This window comes from Ursus maritimus, unplaced genomic scaffold, assembly GCF_017311325.1.
Source record: "Ursus maritimus isolate PB19 unplaced genomic scaffold, ASM1731132v1 scaffold_11, whole genome shotgun sequence".
NCBI lineage: Eukaryota > Metazoa > Chordata > Mammalia > Carnivora > Ursidae > Ursus > Ursus maritimus.
This window is the reverse complement of record NW_024423453.1, coordinates 46,694,100-46,713,077: the sequence shown is the minus strand read 5'-3', so window position 1 is coordinate 46,713,077 and position 18,978 is coordinate 46,694,100. Positions and strand designations below refer to the sequence as shown.

Genomic DNA, 18,978 nt, shown 5'->3' with positions numbered 1-18,978 from the left:
TGGTTTCATAGTTCAGATAAGGAAAAACTGAGCCAGAGAAACTAAGTATTTTGAAGAAAGCCACAAACTTATTATGAAATAGAATTCAGATGAGGTATGGTCTCTTCTCTTTTCTCCACATCATGATGCCTCCCAACAAAGCAAAACAAATGAGAAAGGAAATGGTTTGCCATAAACCACCTGCAAACCACAAGAAATACTGAATGAAAGGGCAGAGTGTGAATTACACAGGGAGAGTGATATAAACTCAGTGGGTAGAAGTAAAGTAGGAGAGAGGGAAAAAAAGTAATTTGAGTGACCATTATATCAACAGCTTTCAAACTTTTCTGACTGCAACCCACAGTAAGAAATGCATTTTATTCAGGGACCCAGTAAACTACCAGTGTGTGTGTGTGTGTGTGTGTGTGTGTGTGTGTGTGTGCATTTAGTGAGGTATATAGTTAGTGGTATACATATCACTAAAAAAAGGATCAAAGGCAATTCAGCAGAGAAAGGACAATCTTTTAAACATGGTACTAGAGAAACTAAATATCCATACACAAAAAATTTGAACTTTCGAAATTGCATCTCCCATCATATATACAAATGAACTTGAAATGGATCATAGACCCAAATGAAAAACCTAAAATTATAAAACATCTAAAAGAAATCATAGGAGATAATCTTTGTTAGACAAAGAAATTTTAGATTCAACATCTAAAGTGTGATCCATAAAAGAACATGTAGAAAATGGTCTGTATCAACATTACTCTCCATAAGACACTGTTAAGAGGATAAAAATACAAGGAGAGACTAGAAGAAAATATTTGCAAAATACGTGTTGATAAAACACTTATATCCAGAATATATAAATAATTCTCAAACTCTCAATAAGAAAACAATGCAATTAAAAAATGAGCAAAAGATTCGGATAATTCATCCCAAGAGATATATAGATGGCAAATAAGCACCAGACGCTCGACATGATCAATCACGAGAGAAATGCAAGATAAAACTGCAGTGAGACACCACAACCCACCGATTAGAATGGCAAAAATGAAGAGCAGCTCTAACAAGAATTACATGGATGTGGAGAAAATAGAACTCTCATACCATGCGGGTGGAAATGTAAAACGATACAGCCACTTTGGAAAGCAGTTCAGCAGTTTCTTAACAAGTGACTACACCCACCATATGATCCAGCTATTTCATTCAAAGGTATTTACCTAAGAGAAATGAAAGCACATTTCCATACAAACATCTCTACACAAATGTTTATTCGTAACAGTTACACACTGAAAACAACCTCAAAGTCCATCTGCAGGAAAATGGATAAACTGTTGACTACCATACGGTAAGATACTGCTCAGCAATAACAAGGAATAAACTGTCCGTACATGTCATAATACGGATGATCTCAAAATAATTTATGCTTGGTGTAAGAAGCCAGACAAAAGAGAGTGGATACTGTATTGGTGTCATTTACATAAAATTGTAAAAATGCAAATTAATTATAGTAACAGAAAGCAGATAAGTGGTGCTTGGGGTACGGGAAGAGGGTAGGGAGTGAGAAAAAGGATTTGCAAAGGGGCATGACGAAACTCTTGGGGGTGATGGGTACATTCTTTTTGTTGATTGTGGTGATATTCCATGACTAGGGTTGCCAGATTTAGCAAGTAAAAATATAGGATGCCCAATTAAACTTAACTTTGGATAAAGAATATGTACTAAAAACATATTCTTTTGTCTGGAACATACTTAGACTAAAACAATTACTCACTGTGTACCTGAGATACAAATTTGACTGGATATCCTGTATTTATCTGGCAAACCCGTTACCTGTGTACATATAAAACTTAACAAATTGTACACTTTAAATATATGTGGTTTGTTATATTTCGGTTATACTTCAATAAAGTTGTTGGGAAAAAAAGAAGAAGAAATTGAGGTTAACCAAGGAAGACAAAATGACTTTCCCAAGTTCACTCAGCCAATGGCAGCGAGGCTAAAACCAAAATCCCTGTTGCCATTCTCCTTGTCCAAGTGCTCTTTCTATTATACCAAGTGGATTCTAGAGGAACTGTTTGCTCACAGGGATGGAAAATAGATCCCAAAGTAAGGATATTCAGGTACGGAGTGGTAAGGAAATTTAAATTAATTTATAATTTGTAAATCTCTGCTCTCATGTGGCTTTGTGAGTCTAACAGTTCACCTGTTCACAAATCCATTTCAAAAGCAAAATACTGCAGCGTAGTGAAATCTATTCTAGGAATAAGTAAGCAGTCATTTTATTTCAATCCTTTTAACTGTCTGGGAGCACAACCAGTTCCCCAGGGGTCCAGGTAGAAAGGGCTAAAGGTGTAACGAAAAAGGTATAAGAAATAAAAGAGTACCTATCTGTTGATTACTGCTTTCTTGCTTTTTACAATTAAATATTTCTCAATAATTCAAATGGCAGGTTTCATATGTTTTTCTTATAGCATAGCTTCAGCCATTTCTACTTTTTTTTTTTTTTAAAGTAATCTCCTCACCCAACGTGGGGCTGGAACTCATGACCCTAAGACCAAGAGTCACATGCTTTACCAACTGAGCCAGCCAGGCATTCCTGTACTTGTTTATTGTATCATTTACAAGGTGAGAAATACCACTTACTAGTCTAAATTGCCCTGGTCTAAATTGAATTCCCTTGCTGGCATCTAGAAATAGACAATCCTTTCCTGATACACTGTTTATCGAGGCAATACAGAAGGAAATTGCCATATTTCACCTAGGCTAAAAAGTATTATTTTATTTTAATAAATTACATTTTAACTTGTCTGTAATTGTGATGTGCCTTACTATCAATGTCTACATTTAAAGTTGTAAATTTCTTTTCTTTTCTCATTTGAAGCAAAGCTGGTATTAAGTCAATGGTACATTTTCTAATTCATGGCACTGTAACTGGTGTAGCTGTTTCTCCCCGGTCCAGTGCTGGTTACGCTCTTCTCCTTGGATTAGGTGGTAATTACCGTCATTACTCAGAGCACCAATGGAGCAATGTGGACTCTCTCGGCTCTTTCCAGTGGGGTAACACCAGTGTAATTCTTACCTGACGCTATTTCTAATCTATCTGTATAATTTAGTATCCCACCCCACTTTTTTTTGGTTTTTATTTGCACTGGCAGGATAACTATGTTTGCATCTTCTCCTTGGTCACTTAGGCAAGCCTAATAATAAAATCAAGATCACAAAGTCAGAAATGAGATGAGACCAAATTCACACCAGCAAAGTAGAATAAAACAATGCTCTTTACTGGGACCTATTATACAAATAAAAAGTGAACACTTCCATGCAAAATAATGCATTTAAATGAAATGGTTTTTTTAAGTACTTTTGCTGTGAAGTAATCAGCACAGAAGCTTCTTATCTAAAATGTGAATGGCAGCTTCCTATCTAATGGTAGCTTCCTCTGTAAAATAAAAGGCAAATATGAGACACACTCTAGATCAGGGGTTAGTTAACTACAGCCTGTGGACCAAATCTGTTTTCACACCTAGTATTATGCAGCCAAAAATCGTCTCTAACTTTGTAAGTGGTTGGAAAAACTTAAAAGAGGAATATTTGTGACATGTGAGATGACATAAAATTCTAACTTCAAGGTCCATAAATCAAGTCTCGTTGGAATGTAGGCACACAATAGTTCACATATTGTCTATGGCTGCTTTTGTCCTGCTGGGGCAGGGTTAAGGAATTGTGACAGAAATGGTGTCACGCACAAGCGGAAAACATTTACTCGCTGTCTTTTACAGAAAAGTTTGCAGACTCTGCTCTCTTTCAAAGGGTTGAAAGAGAGGGGTGCCTGCATGGCTCAGGTGGTTGAGGGTCTGACTCTTGATTTCAGTTCAGGTCATGATCTCAGGGTCCTGGGATCGAACCCTGTGTCAGGCTCTGTGCTCAGGGGCGTCTGCTTGTCCTTCTCTCTCTCATTCTCGTAAATAAATAAATAAAATGTTTTTAAAAAGGGGGGCGGTTTAAATAGAGAGGAACACCAATGACTGCTCTCTCTCCCTGCATTTTGAGAAGATGAGTTCTGATGGAGCCCCTGGTTTACCTCCATTTCTATGTATCATTTCAAGATAAAGCTCTATCTTCAGGTAGGAGAGCAAAACACCAAAACAGATTATAATGGTTGGAGATCATGATCAAGAACCAAAGGAGGGTGAAGTAGTGACTCCAAATAATTGATTCGGTCTTAAAAGTAGATTATAAAGCAGCAAAAAGTTACATGATATGTGTGTGTGAGATTTCTTTTTCTTTCTTTTCTTCCTTCCTTTCTTTCTTTCTTTCTTTCTTTCTTTCTTTCTTTCTTTCTTTCTTTCCTTTCCTATGAAGAACATTTCCCTATATTCTTTGCAGCAGATAACTCAGAGGTCAATACACCCTCTTCCTTTTAGAGAACCTCCATTTTGTTTGGGTGTCTACACTCACCTCCCATGACTCAGGGTTAAACCCTGACTCATCCAAGCCAGTCACTGAAATCTCAATCCTCTTCCCAGTGCTTGGTTTTCAGAAGAAATGAATGACTCAAACCTGGCCAATAAAATGAAAGAGGAACTCATCTGGGGTTTTCTAGGAAAGGCTTCTTCACTGACCCCCCCCCCCCCCCCCGCCATGGGCATTATGGTATCTGCATTTGACACCTGGAACTGACAGCCTCGTTGGAACCTCAAGGGGAGCTTTGCTTGAAGGCACCTGATGCAGAAAACACAGATGGCAAGACCCTACACTTCTGAAGACATCACTGAGCTACTGAATTAAGCAACCACACAATCTTCATACCGCAGATCTTATTATGCGACATAATAATTTTCTTTATTATTAAATCCATTTGCCATGGATTCCCTGTTATTTATAGTACTCGTGATGAGTTTTTATTAGTGCTACATACATAAATCTTTCAAAAATCCTTTTTCAATGGGACATCTAGAGCCTGTTTCCATGAATGGTAAAAAGTTCCTTATAATACAATTGACTATTTTATGCATGTTTATACTAGGAAAATTCCCAAGACAAAAACCAAAAAGGAACAATGAAACCTATTCATTATTATCTCCTTATATTTCCCCTTCAGGTGAGATGAACCTGTAGAGAATCACCTGGTGGCTAAGTTTTGTCAGGATGAGGCTGTCAGTTTTATTTTCCAACTAAAAGCCCAGAGATGTTTGCAAAACTTCTGATCTTGCCTTCTTCCTGCACTCACCAGGAGAAATACAGAATTGTATAGTTTGGGATTATATCAGCAACCTTAATGATAAAGTAGTCATTCTTTCAAGAAATATTACAAAGTGTTTGCTTAGTGTATTGCATTGCTCAGGATGCTGTGGAAGTTTCAAAGCAAACAGAAGACCGTTCGTGTCTCTAACAGGAACTAACAAGGGCTGGCTTGACAAGCAGGGAGACAGGACGTGCAATCATGAAACAGCTAGGAAACCTAAGCAGACACATGAAACATAGATCAAACTGTACTTTAAAGTTTCAATGAATAACAATGTCTGTCATGAGAGCAATGTTTCCTAGCGGAGATGAACACAGTCTTCTTTCGATTGTATGGTGTCTTAGTCTGTTTGGAGTTACTGTAATAGAATATCATTGCCTTGGGTGATTTATTCACAACAGAAATTTATCTCTCATGGTTCTGGAGGCTGGGAAGTCCAAGATCAAGGCACCTGGTGAGAGTAGATTCCGTGTCTGGTGAGTGCCCACTTCCTGGTTCATAAACGGCTGTGGTTTTTGCTATAACCTCAAATGGTAGAAGGGGCGAGAGAGCTCTCTGGGTTCTCTTTCATGAGGGCGCTAAACCCATTCACGAGAGCTCCACCCTCAAGACCTAAGCACTTCCCACAGGCCCAACTTCCAAATATCATCATGTTGGGCCTTAGGAGTTCACATATGAACTTGGAGGGGGACACAGTCGTGCAGTCTACAGCATATGAAAAAGCCAAAAGACAGAGGTCATGTCTTATGAATCTTTGTTCACCTTGACCCAGTTCCAGGCACTCAGGAGGGTGCCATTAATATGAGTTCAACCATTGGCTGAACTGTGCATAAGTATCAAGTGAAATCTCTATTTCTTTATAACTCTAAATTCCAATTTATAATTTCATATATAATTATCATATAAGTTACCTTATTGACACAATAATCCATGAATTTATTGGAGGCACTTTGAGTTTATTGGAGACTGCTTCCAGTTTCCATGTTTTCGGATTATCCACAGGAGGTTTATTGTTTGACACAAGAATAGATGCATGTAGCAAGGATGTTTCTGCCTGATGTTTATTTGGCTCTTTCAGAAATCTTATAAACTTAATCTTTCAGTTCGCTTAATGGTTAGACCCACTACATAATTGCACCAATGGGATTGAAATGAATGAAGTCCTTAAGATTTTTCCAGTCCGTGGGTCCATTCTGTGGTAATTGTTGGAATTCAAGAGTCCTATTCACATTAGCAGTTGCAAAATTTAATTTCTAGCATCGTCTCCTCTCTTCTTCCTCCCACATGCATATGTGAGATGTATCCATTAGCGTTCATTTCATAGTTCTGCATTCTTACTGTCACCTCTGACCTCTGTCTTGCCTTGAGTCTCCCAATAAGCCCAGCTGTTCTACACAGCGCATCTGTAATGGCAAATTTATGCCCGTATTGTCAACAGATTTCCAAATATACTTATTAAAACACTCATTTCCATGTTTCACTTGATTCCTTTCGATTTATTTCCTTGGAATGTTTCATTTTGGTCACTGAAGTGGAGAATTGGCCTCATGAGGCAATATTATAAAATGAAGTAATATTACTGTGAGCTCTCATCCTTCTCTCTGCCTCTAACTAATAAAAATAAATGTTGTGAAAAGCAGTTCTTCCTCTGACCTTATCCTTAAGTGTCATATCATAAAATCCAAAATAGGAGGATTTAAGGCAGCTCTGGAAAGTAGATTGCTCTTTAGATACTTAAAGAAGTGCTTGCTTCTCTTTTAATATGAGTTTCTATGCTTCCTGTCTTATGATGGATTTCTGTTTAAGTTTATTGGTTCATTTATCTTAAGTAATCTCTACACCTGACATAGAGTTTGAACTCACGACCCTGAGATCAAGAGTTGCACGCTTTTCAGACCGAGCCAGCCAGGTACCCCTTTTGATGGAATTTTCAAACTCGTTTATTCAACTAACAACTCACTTCAGCATTCAATGCATATTTCTTGAGGACCAACTATGTTCAAAGCACTCTGCTGGCAGCTAAGAGTTTACAGAGGTAATACATATCTACAGTGGAATATTATTCAGCCGTGAGAAAGAAGGCCATTTTGCCATCGGCAACAATATGGATAGAACTTGAGGACATCATGCTAAGTGAAATAAGTCAGACAGAGAAAGACAAGTACTATACGATACACTTATACATGGAAACTAAAAAAGCCAAACTCATAAAAATATAGAGAAAATGGTGGTTACCATGGAGACTGGGGGACCAGGAGAGATGTTAAGGATACAGACTTGCAAAGAGTAGTAAATAAGTCCTAGAGATCTAATGCACAGCATAGTAAATATAGACAATAATATTGTATTATTTGTATTATTGTATTATTTTCATCAAACTTGCCAAGGAACTAGATATTAATTATTCCAACCATTACAAAATTATAATTATGTGACAGGATAGATGTGCTAATTATCACACTAATGACAATCATATTACAATATATGTATCAAATCTATATGTTGTACACTTTAAATGTACACAGTTATATATCAAATATATTTCAATTGACTCTTTTTAAAAAGTTTATAGACATAAATAAGACATAGCCTTTACCCTCTAGGAAGTTAAAAATAGAGAAGATCCAATAAATATGATATAAAAAGGAGCGTGAAGTTAAAAGAAACTACTGTTGAGGCAGTGTGGGAGTGTCTAATTTTGACTTGGGGGGTTAGGGGTGTTTTCTAGAAAAGCATCACTCACAACAAACCTTGAAAGATGAACTCTGATAATGAGAAAAAGTGACAGAAGGTAAAAATCAATTCGTAGGCTAGGGTCAGATGATGAAGACACTCAGCAGCCATCCTAAGAAGTCCGGATGGAAAAAATTATGAGTACTGCAGAAAACCATTTCATGTTTTTTTAGGAGAGGAGGTATTTATTTTAACTGAGCTTTAGTTCCCTTTAGGCAGCTGTGTGGAGGATGGATTGGACAGGATAGAAGCCGGAGCCAAGGCTAGTTAAGAGGTTATTGTGATAGGGGCGCCTGGGTGGCACAGCGGTTAAGCATCTGCCTTCGGCTCAGGGCGTGATCCCGGCGTTATGGGATCGAGCCCCAAATCAGGCTCCTCTGCTATGAGCCTGGTTCTTCCCCTCCCACTCCCTCTGCTTGTGTTCCCTCTCTCGCTGGCTGTCTCTATCTCTGTCAAAATAAATAAATAAAATCTTAAAAAAAAAAAAAGAGGTTATTGTGATAAGTCAAATGAAAGCTGATGAAAGACTGTTTACTCTTACTGCCTGCCTCTTAAAGGAAATACAAGCTCCATGAAGGCAGGGTGTTTGCTTTGCTCACTGCTATATCCCCGGCACGCAGAACAGTGCCTGACATATAGATCACTAAACACTAGTTGAATAAATGCATAAGTGAAAGAATTAATGAATGAATGAGTTCATTATTAATTAAATGAAACCATGCAAATGTAAAGAAGTCAAAAAAAGACATTTGCCTCAAAGATGGAATTTTCTCTTTTCCTATTGACACATGCCATAGCTGGGTCCTTCTCAAGGGTTGGCAACAGATGAAGCTTGTTGGGAAACCTCCCAGACTGGCCTGTCTGTGCTCTTTTCAGCCTCTGTGGCAATCTGCTTCCTTAGTGTCCACCATCTTTCCACCATCTAGAGCAGAGGTCAGCCAACTATGGCTCCTGGTCCAAATTTGTCTTGCCACCTGTTTTTGTAGGGTTGGTGAAAAAAGAATGGCTTTTACATTTTCAAATAGTTAGGGAAAAAGCAAAAGAAGAATAATATTTTGTTACATTCGAAAATTCCACGAAATTACAATTTCAATGTCCATAAATAAAGCTTTATTGGCACATAGCCATGCTCATTTGTTTACATGCTGTCTACGGCTGCTTTTGCCCTACAATGAGAGAGTTGAGTAGCTGAGACAGAGACGGTATGCCCTACGAAGCCAAAAATATTTATTCTCTGGTCCTTTATGATAACAGTTTGCCAACCCCTGATCTAGATCCTTTCCTCTCAGGAAACGATCTGAAGTTCACAATAAGGAGTAAATCGTTCATCAGTGAAAGCTCCTAAAATATGTTTTTTAAAAATGCAATAGGTAAGACAAAACATCAAATAAAAATAAAAAACAAACAAAACAAAGAGGAAAAGGCGCAAATAATAATATTAACTATATATTATATGCTACATTCTCACCGAAGCAGTTCTTTAAATAAAATTGATTCTCTCCTCTCCATCAACATGGCCACAAGATAGGTAGGCATCACCATTCTCATTTTACAGATAAGGAGCCAAAAACTCGAAGGGTGAGCCACCTTTCCTGGGTCACAAAGCCGCCTAAGACAAAGCCAGGATTTGAAACTACAGTAGTTTAGATTCAAAAACCACATCCTTAACTGCAAATCTAGAATTTCAACACAAATGAGCAAATACTGTTGGGCACATGCAGAGGGGAGAGGAAATGTACACAGTTTTTCCATGGCAGGAGGATGGAGAAATGTGGAGCCACGAGCCTGGCATAGGTTTTAATGGAAGTACATCTCCTTCCCCCATCATAATGGGGCTACACAGTCGGAAGAGTTCCAACTGATTGACCAACATGGGGCAGATCTGTGTGAGCACCGTAGCTGCCAGTGGTCCCACTAGAGCAAGCCTTTAGACAGAAAATAGAACTTTAAAGAAGATAAGCAAGCGAGGGCTTTATTAACCCCAGAGCTACCGACTTCACTTTGGCAAAAGAGGGCTGAAGTTTGGGGAAGAGGATGAAAGAACCAGGAAAACTTGCCATAGGATGAAAAAAAAAAAAAAAAAACCCCAAAACCTAGAAACACCCTAAGGGCTATAGCAAATGTAGTTGAACAGAGATGATCATTGTTAACGGAAAAATAAAGAGACCATGGATTGCACACAAGTTGGAAGTTTTACTTTTAAGCAGGGAATCAGAGCCAGCATTGAGTCTAGGATCTGGAGGATGAGGTTTGGAAGAGCAAAAATGACACGCTTAAAGCCAACCACCTGTGCAGCAGTCTCATTAAGGAAAGCCCCTTTCTGTGTGCTGCTGGCTGGGCAGTGAGATGTGGGCGTGTGGGTCAGGTAGACACTGGGCTGGCTCTGGGCCATCCACTGTGAATGTGGGCCTGTCTTGGGCTATGACGTCTAGCTGCCTCTGTCTCGTAAGGCAGATGCCTGAGTCCATTATGTGCCCAGGGCAGGGTCTTCCCAGGAATCTCCCGTTCCACGAATATCGTGTCACACTATTTCTAAAGCACAGATGAGGAGACGGGAATTTAGAAAAATCCAGTGGCTTGACTAAAGCCACAGGGAACCCTGAGTGGAGCCCTCTCCCACCTTAAACACACTCTTGTTTGCAGATTATTTGTACCTTCCGCTACACTGTTTAAAACTAAGTGCTTTTGATTCGGCTGTCAAGTCATGGGTCTTTTTAAAAATGGCTTGCAGTCCCCAGCGTGACTAAGGAACTAACTACAGATATATATCTTCTCTCACATCTGTAGTAGCATGTGGTGATGACAAAGTTTTAATGATAACTGAAACATTACACAGAGGCTCCGTATTTCCCCCAATCCATTGGTATCTGCAGAATGTGTAAACATGACCCAGTATGGAGAAAAGATGCATGTTTAAATAAGTTTGGGAAACACTGGGTTACCTAGTTGTAAACACGTTTATTTACCACAGGATTTCTCAGAACTTTTAATATGCTTTCATAGGCTGTGAATATCTAAAAGGCAAACGTAGCAAGCCGTGTTCCCAGATGTTTTTGACTATAAAGCACCCCCGCCCCCGATACATATATCTTCAGGTGCACTCACGGGAGCAGCATTTGACAAAACATTTGGGAAAACACTGGCCTAAACATACACTGAAGTTTTAGCAAGACTAACCACAGTTCTGTATTTCATTGCCTACAGAAGAGCTTGCAAAAATTCCTTATGACAGGAGTTTTGTAGGTAAGACCTCAACCCCTACCACATTGAGAAAAAAATAGTTTTTCATGCTCTGGCCATTCTGTTCTTTACCAAAGTCGTTACACCTGAGGGAAAACCCGACATGAATACAATGGAAGCCCCAATGTATTCACCAAGGGAAATTAGCCACAGTGAATCCTCAGTGCATCATGGGGAATGACGGTGATTAGGAAGCTGTGATAACACCTGCCCAAATCACGTGTCTGAAGAGCGATTTCTTATGTTTCCAACTTCCTGGGAAAGCTTAGAGGACTTTTCCAAGCACAGACTTGTTAGCACGTTGACCATTCCATCGGAGTACCTGGTCAAAGCCCTGACCCATCTGTGTGCTCTGCAAACACTGAGCTCCCTGAGCCGAAAGCCAGATGAAAGGAGCCACAGGGCCGGGAGGGACCCAGGTGACATCACGGCCATAGCACAGCTTCTGCCTCCAACGTCTTTGGTCAACTTCTGGTAACGAGAACGAAGTTTCTTCTTTGCATCCCTAACCTGTCCACACAGTCTTGCAGCTCTGTTGGTTCTGGGATCTGAAACTCTTCCTGGCCTGCAGCTCACTTTCTATTTTAAATCAGTACCATTCTTCCCATAGATCTTTGCTCCCCTTTACATTTCACATCCTCACCTTTCAAGACCAGGTTTATTTAAGTGATCCTTTCCCAGACCTTCTCCTATTTTTGCTTGTTTTACCCACTTCCACAATTCATGGATTCCTTTTTGTTCCCTGTTTTGCATTTAAAATACTACTATTTATTAAATACCCCTGCATTTGGCCATCATCTGTTATAAGCTGCCCTTCTCATCTGAGAGTCTCCATTTTCCCGTTGCCTCTGATACATTTGGGAAATTTCCTAATTCTCATTTCAGGATTTTATCTATCTACATCAAACACCCCAATGTCTCAAAGCCCACATCCTACAAGTGTGGCACGAGTGAGGGTTTTTGGTATCTGAGACATGTCTGTGTTAAGTTGATTCTAAACAGAGCAGTAGACTGTGGGACAATTAAGAGCCCAACCTGTGAGACAGCCTGTCTGGCAACGAAGAGCTTGTTAGCTGTGACTCCAGAAGAGTAACCAGTCCTTCTGGGCCTCATTTTCCTTACCTATAAACTGGAGAAAACAATATTACCTATCTCATGGTTATAAGGATTAACTGAAGTAATTAATATATCTAAAAGACTTATACTAGCACCTAGAACATGGTAAATGCCATATAATCATTAACTATTCTTATTTTCACCATTTAAAATGACAAAAGCATTGGGGCGCCTGGGTGGCTCAGTCCTTATGTGTCTGCCTTCAGCTTAGGGCGTGATCCCAGAGTTCTGGGATTGAGCCCCACGTCAGGCTCTTCCGCTGAAAGCCTGCTTCTTCCTCTCCCACTCCCTCTGCTTGTGTTCCCTCTCTCGCTGACTGTCTCTCTCTCTGTCAAATAAATAAAATCTTAAAAAAATAAAATAAAATAAAAAATAAAATGACAAAAGCATTTTAGAGCCAAGTGTAGAGTTGTTTTTTTAAGTAGGCTTCATGCCCAGCATGGAGCCCAATGCGGGGCTCCAACTCAGGACCCTGACATCGAGACCTAAGCTGAGATCAAGAGTCAGACGCTTAAACAACTAAGCCACCCAGGTGCCCCAAGTGTAGAGTTTTTAAAAAGTCTTTCTTTCTCTCTTTTTAAGGCCCGGATTATATAAAGGATCATCTGCCTAAAGTTCATCAGCACACTTCGTATATAGGAGAAAAGCGCCCAGCATTGGAAAAGACTGGAGATCTCAGATATTTGTGGAGGCCTGCCTCAAACAGAAGCTTACCAGCAAAATATAAATATGAGTATGTTGGTGAAGTTGGTTGGGGAATACCAGAGTATGGTTTTATCAACCAAACAAGGCTTCAGACTGGCTTTCAGATCAAGGTATTGCTCTTAAATACACTCTTCATAGCATATTGTTTCTGATTTGAATCCTTTCTGAGTATGCTTCCACAGGAAATGTCATGTTCCTGATTTGTCATTGAGAAGTAATGGGATTTGAGTTTTGCAGAAAAATAAATGTGTGAATAAATGGACTTGCTATGATTCCCTTTTAGGCTCTTTAATACATGAGAGGAGAGGTGTGAAGAGAAGGAAGCCATGCATAATCCGAAAGCATTTGTGTTGGCTCTGGAATGCACTCAGATTCACATTTATGCTGCGACATTCACACATACTTCCCCCATCCTAGCACTGCATTCTGAGTGGGTGGTATAAAAGAAGCCTGCGCTGGACATCATCCACAAGCCGAAATAGAGAGTTCCAGATCTTTAAAATGCACTGTGTTGATAATGCCTTTGTATCAAATAATTCAGGGTAATTAGCCAAAGGGTTCTTAGAAATCTTGTCTTAGTTCCTTTTAGTGATGTGTATGTAGGCATGAGCCCAGACAGGCTCTCTGAAACAAAAGAGAACCCAGGTGATTTTAGAAGTAAAATCTGAGAATTCAGACTTTTTTTTCCAGGCAGGCCTTTGCATTATCTGAAAATTGAACAAGTATCAATCATGAAATAACTGGATTTCCTCAAATGCTTAAGGCAATATAGTACAGCCTCATATAGTAAAGGATAACAAAAGAAAAAACCCTTTTTCTGGCTCAATCTATGGCAGTGGGAGAAAGTACTCGCGAGCTCAGGCTTTGAAGAGAGAGTCGGATTCAAATCCTGACTCTGAGTTGGGTTTCACTGTGTGACCCCGCGCTAGTGAGTTCACCTCTCTGGGTCGCTGCTCCCTCCTGGTCCACATGAGAGTAGGTGGTAGAGTGTCCGCGTCACAAGATCACCTGAATTCCCATCCTCGTTCTGCCATTCTGCCGCCAGCTCGCTGTGAGTGGCCTTGGGCAAGTTCCTTAACCTCTTTGCTTTCTTCATTATGAGTCTTAGTATTTACCTTCCTGGGATGTTGTAAACATTAAGCAAGTTAATATCCATAGAGGGCTGGGAACAGTATCCAGCACATATCAAGCCCTCTATGTATTTAATACTATTTTTGTTATGTTGTGAGGATTAAGTATGAGATTACAAGGAACACCCTAGGTATGATGCCTGGCACATGGTTGACAACCAAATGTCAGCTCTTAGTACTATGGTTGTTGTACTTAATGTTACTCAGTGTCATTTAACGGAACTAAGGCTCAGGTTCTTAAACTGTGTCCTATTCCACTTAAGCAAGAAAGATGAAGATCAGAGATCTGATTAAACATCAGAACTGGCCACCATAAGGAAGAATACAGCCCAAGCAAGGTGCTGGTTTGAACAGAGTCCGTAACTTTGGTTGCCTTTTTGCTTCTCGTTGGGTGATGCCCTGCATCTGTCTGCCCATCTTGAGTGTGCATAGCTTCTCTTCCTTCTTTATCTTTAAATTAAGAACACATTTGCCTATTCAAATGAAGTGTATTCAAGTACTCGTTGGACTTTGAAACTAGCTGTGAATCCAAAAGAGATATCAGCCACAAGCTAGCCTTCCAGGAAGGAATTTATTCTGTTTCTTCCATTCATATTTCACAGACAACTTTAAATCATTACTCTGTTCGGTAGCACTGTCTTCTTAACCCCTGTGAGATGGTCTATACCACACAAAGTATTTTCTCCCCCGACTTGTGGCACATTCAGAAGCTGGTCTTGTTTGGAATAAGCTGTGAGAGTTGTCGCCTATCCTCTGTGTACTTTCTTGGCCCTGGCATTTTGACAGGAATTGTTTCCAAAGATGTACCTGTTTCATAACAATCTTAAACAACACCTTATAGGTTTCCTTGGACTCAGAACTCGATAATGAGAACAGCAAGATTCACTGAGAATGACTGTACATTTGACTCTTGAACAGTGAAGGGGTTAGGCGTGCTGACCCAACAGTTGAAAATCTGGGTATAACTTTTGACTCCCCCCAGATTTAATTACTAATAGCCTACTATTGACCAGAAGCCCATGGATAATATAAAATGCTCAATGTTGATGATTATGACATTTTGAATAGGTATTATATACTGTATTCTTACAATAAACTAAAAAAAGAAAATGTTACTAAGAAAATCATAAGGAAGAGAAAATACATTTACAGAACAGTACTGTATTTGCCAAAAAAAATTCCTCATCAAAGTAGACTTGCACAGTTCAAACCCATGTTGTTCAAGGGTCAACTGTACATATTAGCAAATAACCATCTATAATTTATCCACCGTGTAAGGCCTAGATTTTGTCATCAAGGCTCCTAATCTTCCCCTCCACACCCAGGCATGGCTCCCTCTCTACATCTAAGGCAATATTTGTTTTTGAGTCTAGCCTCAGACTTAGATTCCTTACCAACCCAGCGCTTCCGGCAGCTACTTCTGGTCCATATGACTTGGTGTGAATTGACATTTGAGCTGACACAAACACACACACTCCATACATAAAAATGAGCTCCTAATTACAAACAATATACGAAAGTCAGTGGCATTAACTCACACTCCTCCCTCACCAGGGAGCTGGCTAATTCCTTAGTTTGATGTAACTTAGGGAAATGGGGAAATGTCTCAATGTCCCTCCTGTTCTTTCCCTGGTTCCTTGTCTTTAGTGGACCCTTTCTACATCCCTCCACCATCCTTGTGCATAATAACCCCAGTGAAGTCGGCGCTTTGTTTCAGCCTAACTTCAGGGATTGCTCAGTGTCTCTCACTGCAGTTGCTCAGAACTTTGATTTCAAGCACAAACCTTCATCTAGTGGGTTTTTATAGCCTGAATAGCTACTCTTTCTAATCCACTGCTCCAGGTTTGTATAAGACCAGCAGCTAAGGGCCCTCAGGCACCTCCATTAAACTCTTGGTAAAATGCCTGGGGCAGCCGCTTCCTACCTGGGAATGGTCTCTCCTATTTGGGGCATTAGGAAGGGTTTTACAGATCATCTGCATTTTGGTAGAAAGATAATAACTTCCAGACTGAGTGAGACCTGAAAAATGTCCCCAGATCACAAAGGTCAGTAAAAATCACAATATCGGGTTTCTTTTCTGGATCTTTTTATGTTTAGCTATTTCCTACTCATATTTATATGGGCTGCAATGTCATCATAGTACGTGTGTATATAAACCAGTAAAGATCATTGCTTTTGTTATTATCTCAGATTTAAGAGCAGTACATTCCTCTTCTTCTTCTTTTAAAAAATGGATTTAGTCTCTGCCAAACTATATGTGATGTTTTTCCAAGAATATATGAAGACCAGGCAACCCTCTCGGGTCTCTTTCCTCTTCAGAGCTTTGTATTATCACTTTATTATCGTTCAATAAACTTTGCTTTGCTGCCCACCAAAAAAAGAATATGTGAAGACCATTGAAACAATTTTGGTTTCAACCCCATGCTAAACTGAGGGGCATTTCTAACTCCTTCTTAGCTGGGCATGTCTCCCCTCCCCCTGGTTTTCTCGTTAACCCAAACCTCAATAGTATGAGCTGGCTTCCTGGCGCCATTTTCTGCTCCTGCACTCTGACCTCATGACCAGATGATTTACTGCATTTGGTTTTCCCAGAGAAACAATGTTATACTGGACGCGATAACTAGCTCTTCATAGGTGTGATCCCAAAGACAATATTAAACTGATTAATCATAACATATATTACAACCAATATGTCATGGACTATAACAACTGGAAAATCTATAGGAAGTAATAAAAAGAACTTCATGGGAACCCATCAATATATTTATATGTGATACAGTATAGTATAATAAAAAGTAAAATCTTCAAGACTCTGAAACTTCTGCCTCATTGGTAAATGCCACAAATTCCAGGGTTCAGAAGTGCAGAGGTCCTCTCGATGATGGTTTCAGGGATATTGGAACAGACTTTTGATGAGACGTTGAGCTTCTTGATGGCTGTGAGTAAACTGATCCAGGTTTGTTTGCTTCATTAGACATTTTTTCTCTCTGTGAATGTATTTAGAGAAAGCAAACGTAAAAATAGCTTGTGTGTTTATCATGTGAGAAAGTTTCTGTAATTATCTCCATTTTACAGTTGAGAAAACTGGAGGTACTGACAGGTGGGTTTCTTGTCTGACGTCGTGCCGCTAGTAAATGGTAGAGCCAGGATTTCAACCCAGACTGTGAATTCAAGGACTCAGTGGGAGTACAGTGTATATGAGATGATAGCATTGAAAATGAGGTCAGAACCTTTGACTCGGGGGCCACCGTGTGAAGCGCACATCTGCGTGATCATCATTCCGTGAGGCAGTCTGGGGTCAACCCCAACCGCCTTCTCTTACAGACAGTGCATCATTTCCTCAAGTTTCTCTCAATTTTCTCCCAGCTTTCCATTCTGCTTCATTGGCACCCCAGAGACTTCATTTACACTATTAAAATGAATGATGAGTAGATATTACCCACATACTTGATATAGTGAGAAATAGCTTAGTACCAGTTATTTTTGAATTTCTATTTAATAAGCACTTTACAGTGCTTCAAAATATATCATCAAATTCAATCTTCAGCATTATGGAAAACAAGAAGACAGTGAGGTCCTAGTGAACCGCCCCTTGTTTTCTTGTCCTAGCACGACCCTGTGCATTCTTCTAAACTATCCACCTTCACACAACAGTGTCCTAGAAAATCTTCAGATCCACCTGGGAAAGAGGATCGCCAGCATGGAGGTGGTCAATATGTAGACCACCAATCACATATTTCAGAATTTCTGAGTGTTTTCCACACCAAATTTCTTATTTACCTCTGGGTTTACTTGGGAAAATCCCATACAGTCTCATTAGAATTCCTAGGATCTCACATTCTTAATCTGCAGATTTTTAAAAAAGGTTTTATTTATTTAACAGAGAGAGAGAGAGAAAGCAAGCAGAAGCAGGGGGAGTGGGAGAGAGAGAGAAGCAGACTCCCCACTGAGCAGGGAGCCCAATGCGGAACTCGATCCCAGCACTCTGGGATCATGACCTGAACTGAAGGCAAACGCTTAGCCGACTGAGCCACCCAGGCACCCCATTGTTATTATCAATATAGAAGATTTTAAAAAGATAACAAAACTCCTTTTATCAACCAAGTTATAAAAGCAAAACAGAAAATAGCTTTTCTAAAATTAGGCACCTCTTTGCATTGCTGCTGTTCTTCCCCAGATGGGCGTGTGTTTAGCTCTCACTTTATACTTCTTAGAGTTATTTGCATCCTAACAGTTTGTGGTTTCATATAAAAATAATTACATTAGCACCTTTCATCCTTGAGTGTTGAATAAAGTCATGCATTTTCTGATAGCACAGGAAGCCCTCCGTGAGGGAGTGCCACATGCTGACCATCTGTGAGGGAGGAGAAACATTGGTGAGGACGGCCAAATAACCCTCCTTCTTCTCCAAAATAATATATTAATACCATTAACCTCCTGATACATAGATGGTATATTTTCCCCATTTTACAAAACATGGCTTTATAAGATGCCTCAAATAAACTAAAGGAACTAATTTCCTTATAAAATCTTACTTGTAGCTGAACTTCTGGAAAATAGATTTTATGTTTGATGTTTCCTTTTTCTAACAGACCATGAAAACAACAAGGGAGGCATGTATCACTGCTTTGCATTCTGTATTGTGTTCAGAGCAGTTCCGTGAAGAATAACACATTTGGGATGGAAGCGTCTGTGTTGGTAGCTAGGGACACTGCCATGCCACATTTTACCGGGCAGCCCAGCCCCGGTGACCTGATGCCCTAACCAAACACGGCTTTCTCTCTCTTGTTGAGTTGACTTTATAGAGACCATTGGCAAATT

General features: G+C 39.7%; 1 protein-coding gene across 1 annotated transcript in view; it reads left to right on the top strand.

Moving 5' to 3' along the window:
- The first annotated feature begins 9,170 nt into the window (after nt 1-9,170).
- Nucleotides 9,171-18,978, top strand: part of CUNH4orf45 (chromosome unknown C4orf45 homolog) — a 52,863-nt gene continuing 43,055 nt past the window's right edge. The window contains exons 1-2 of the mRNA XM_040625510.1: nt 9,171-9,282; nt 12,905-13,137. Coding sequence (XP_040481444.1) covers nt 9,171-9,282; nt 12,905-13,137 — 345 coding nt within the window. The remainder of the gene's footprint in view (nt 9,283-12,904; nt 13,138-18,978) is intronic.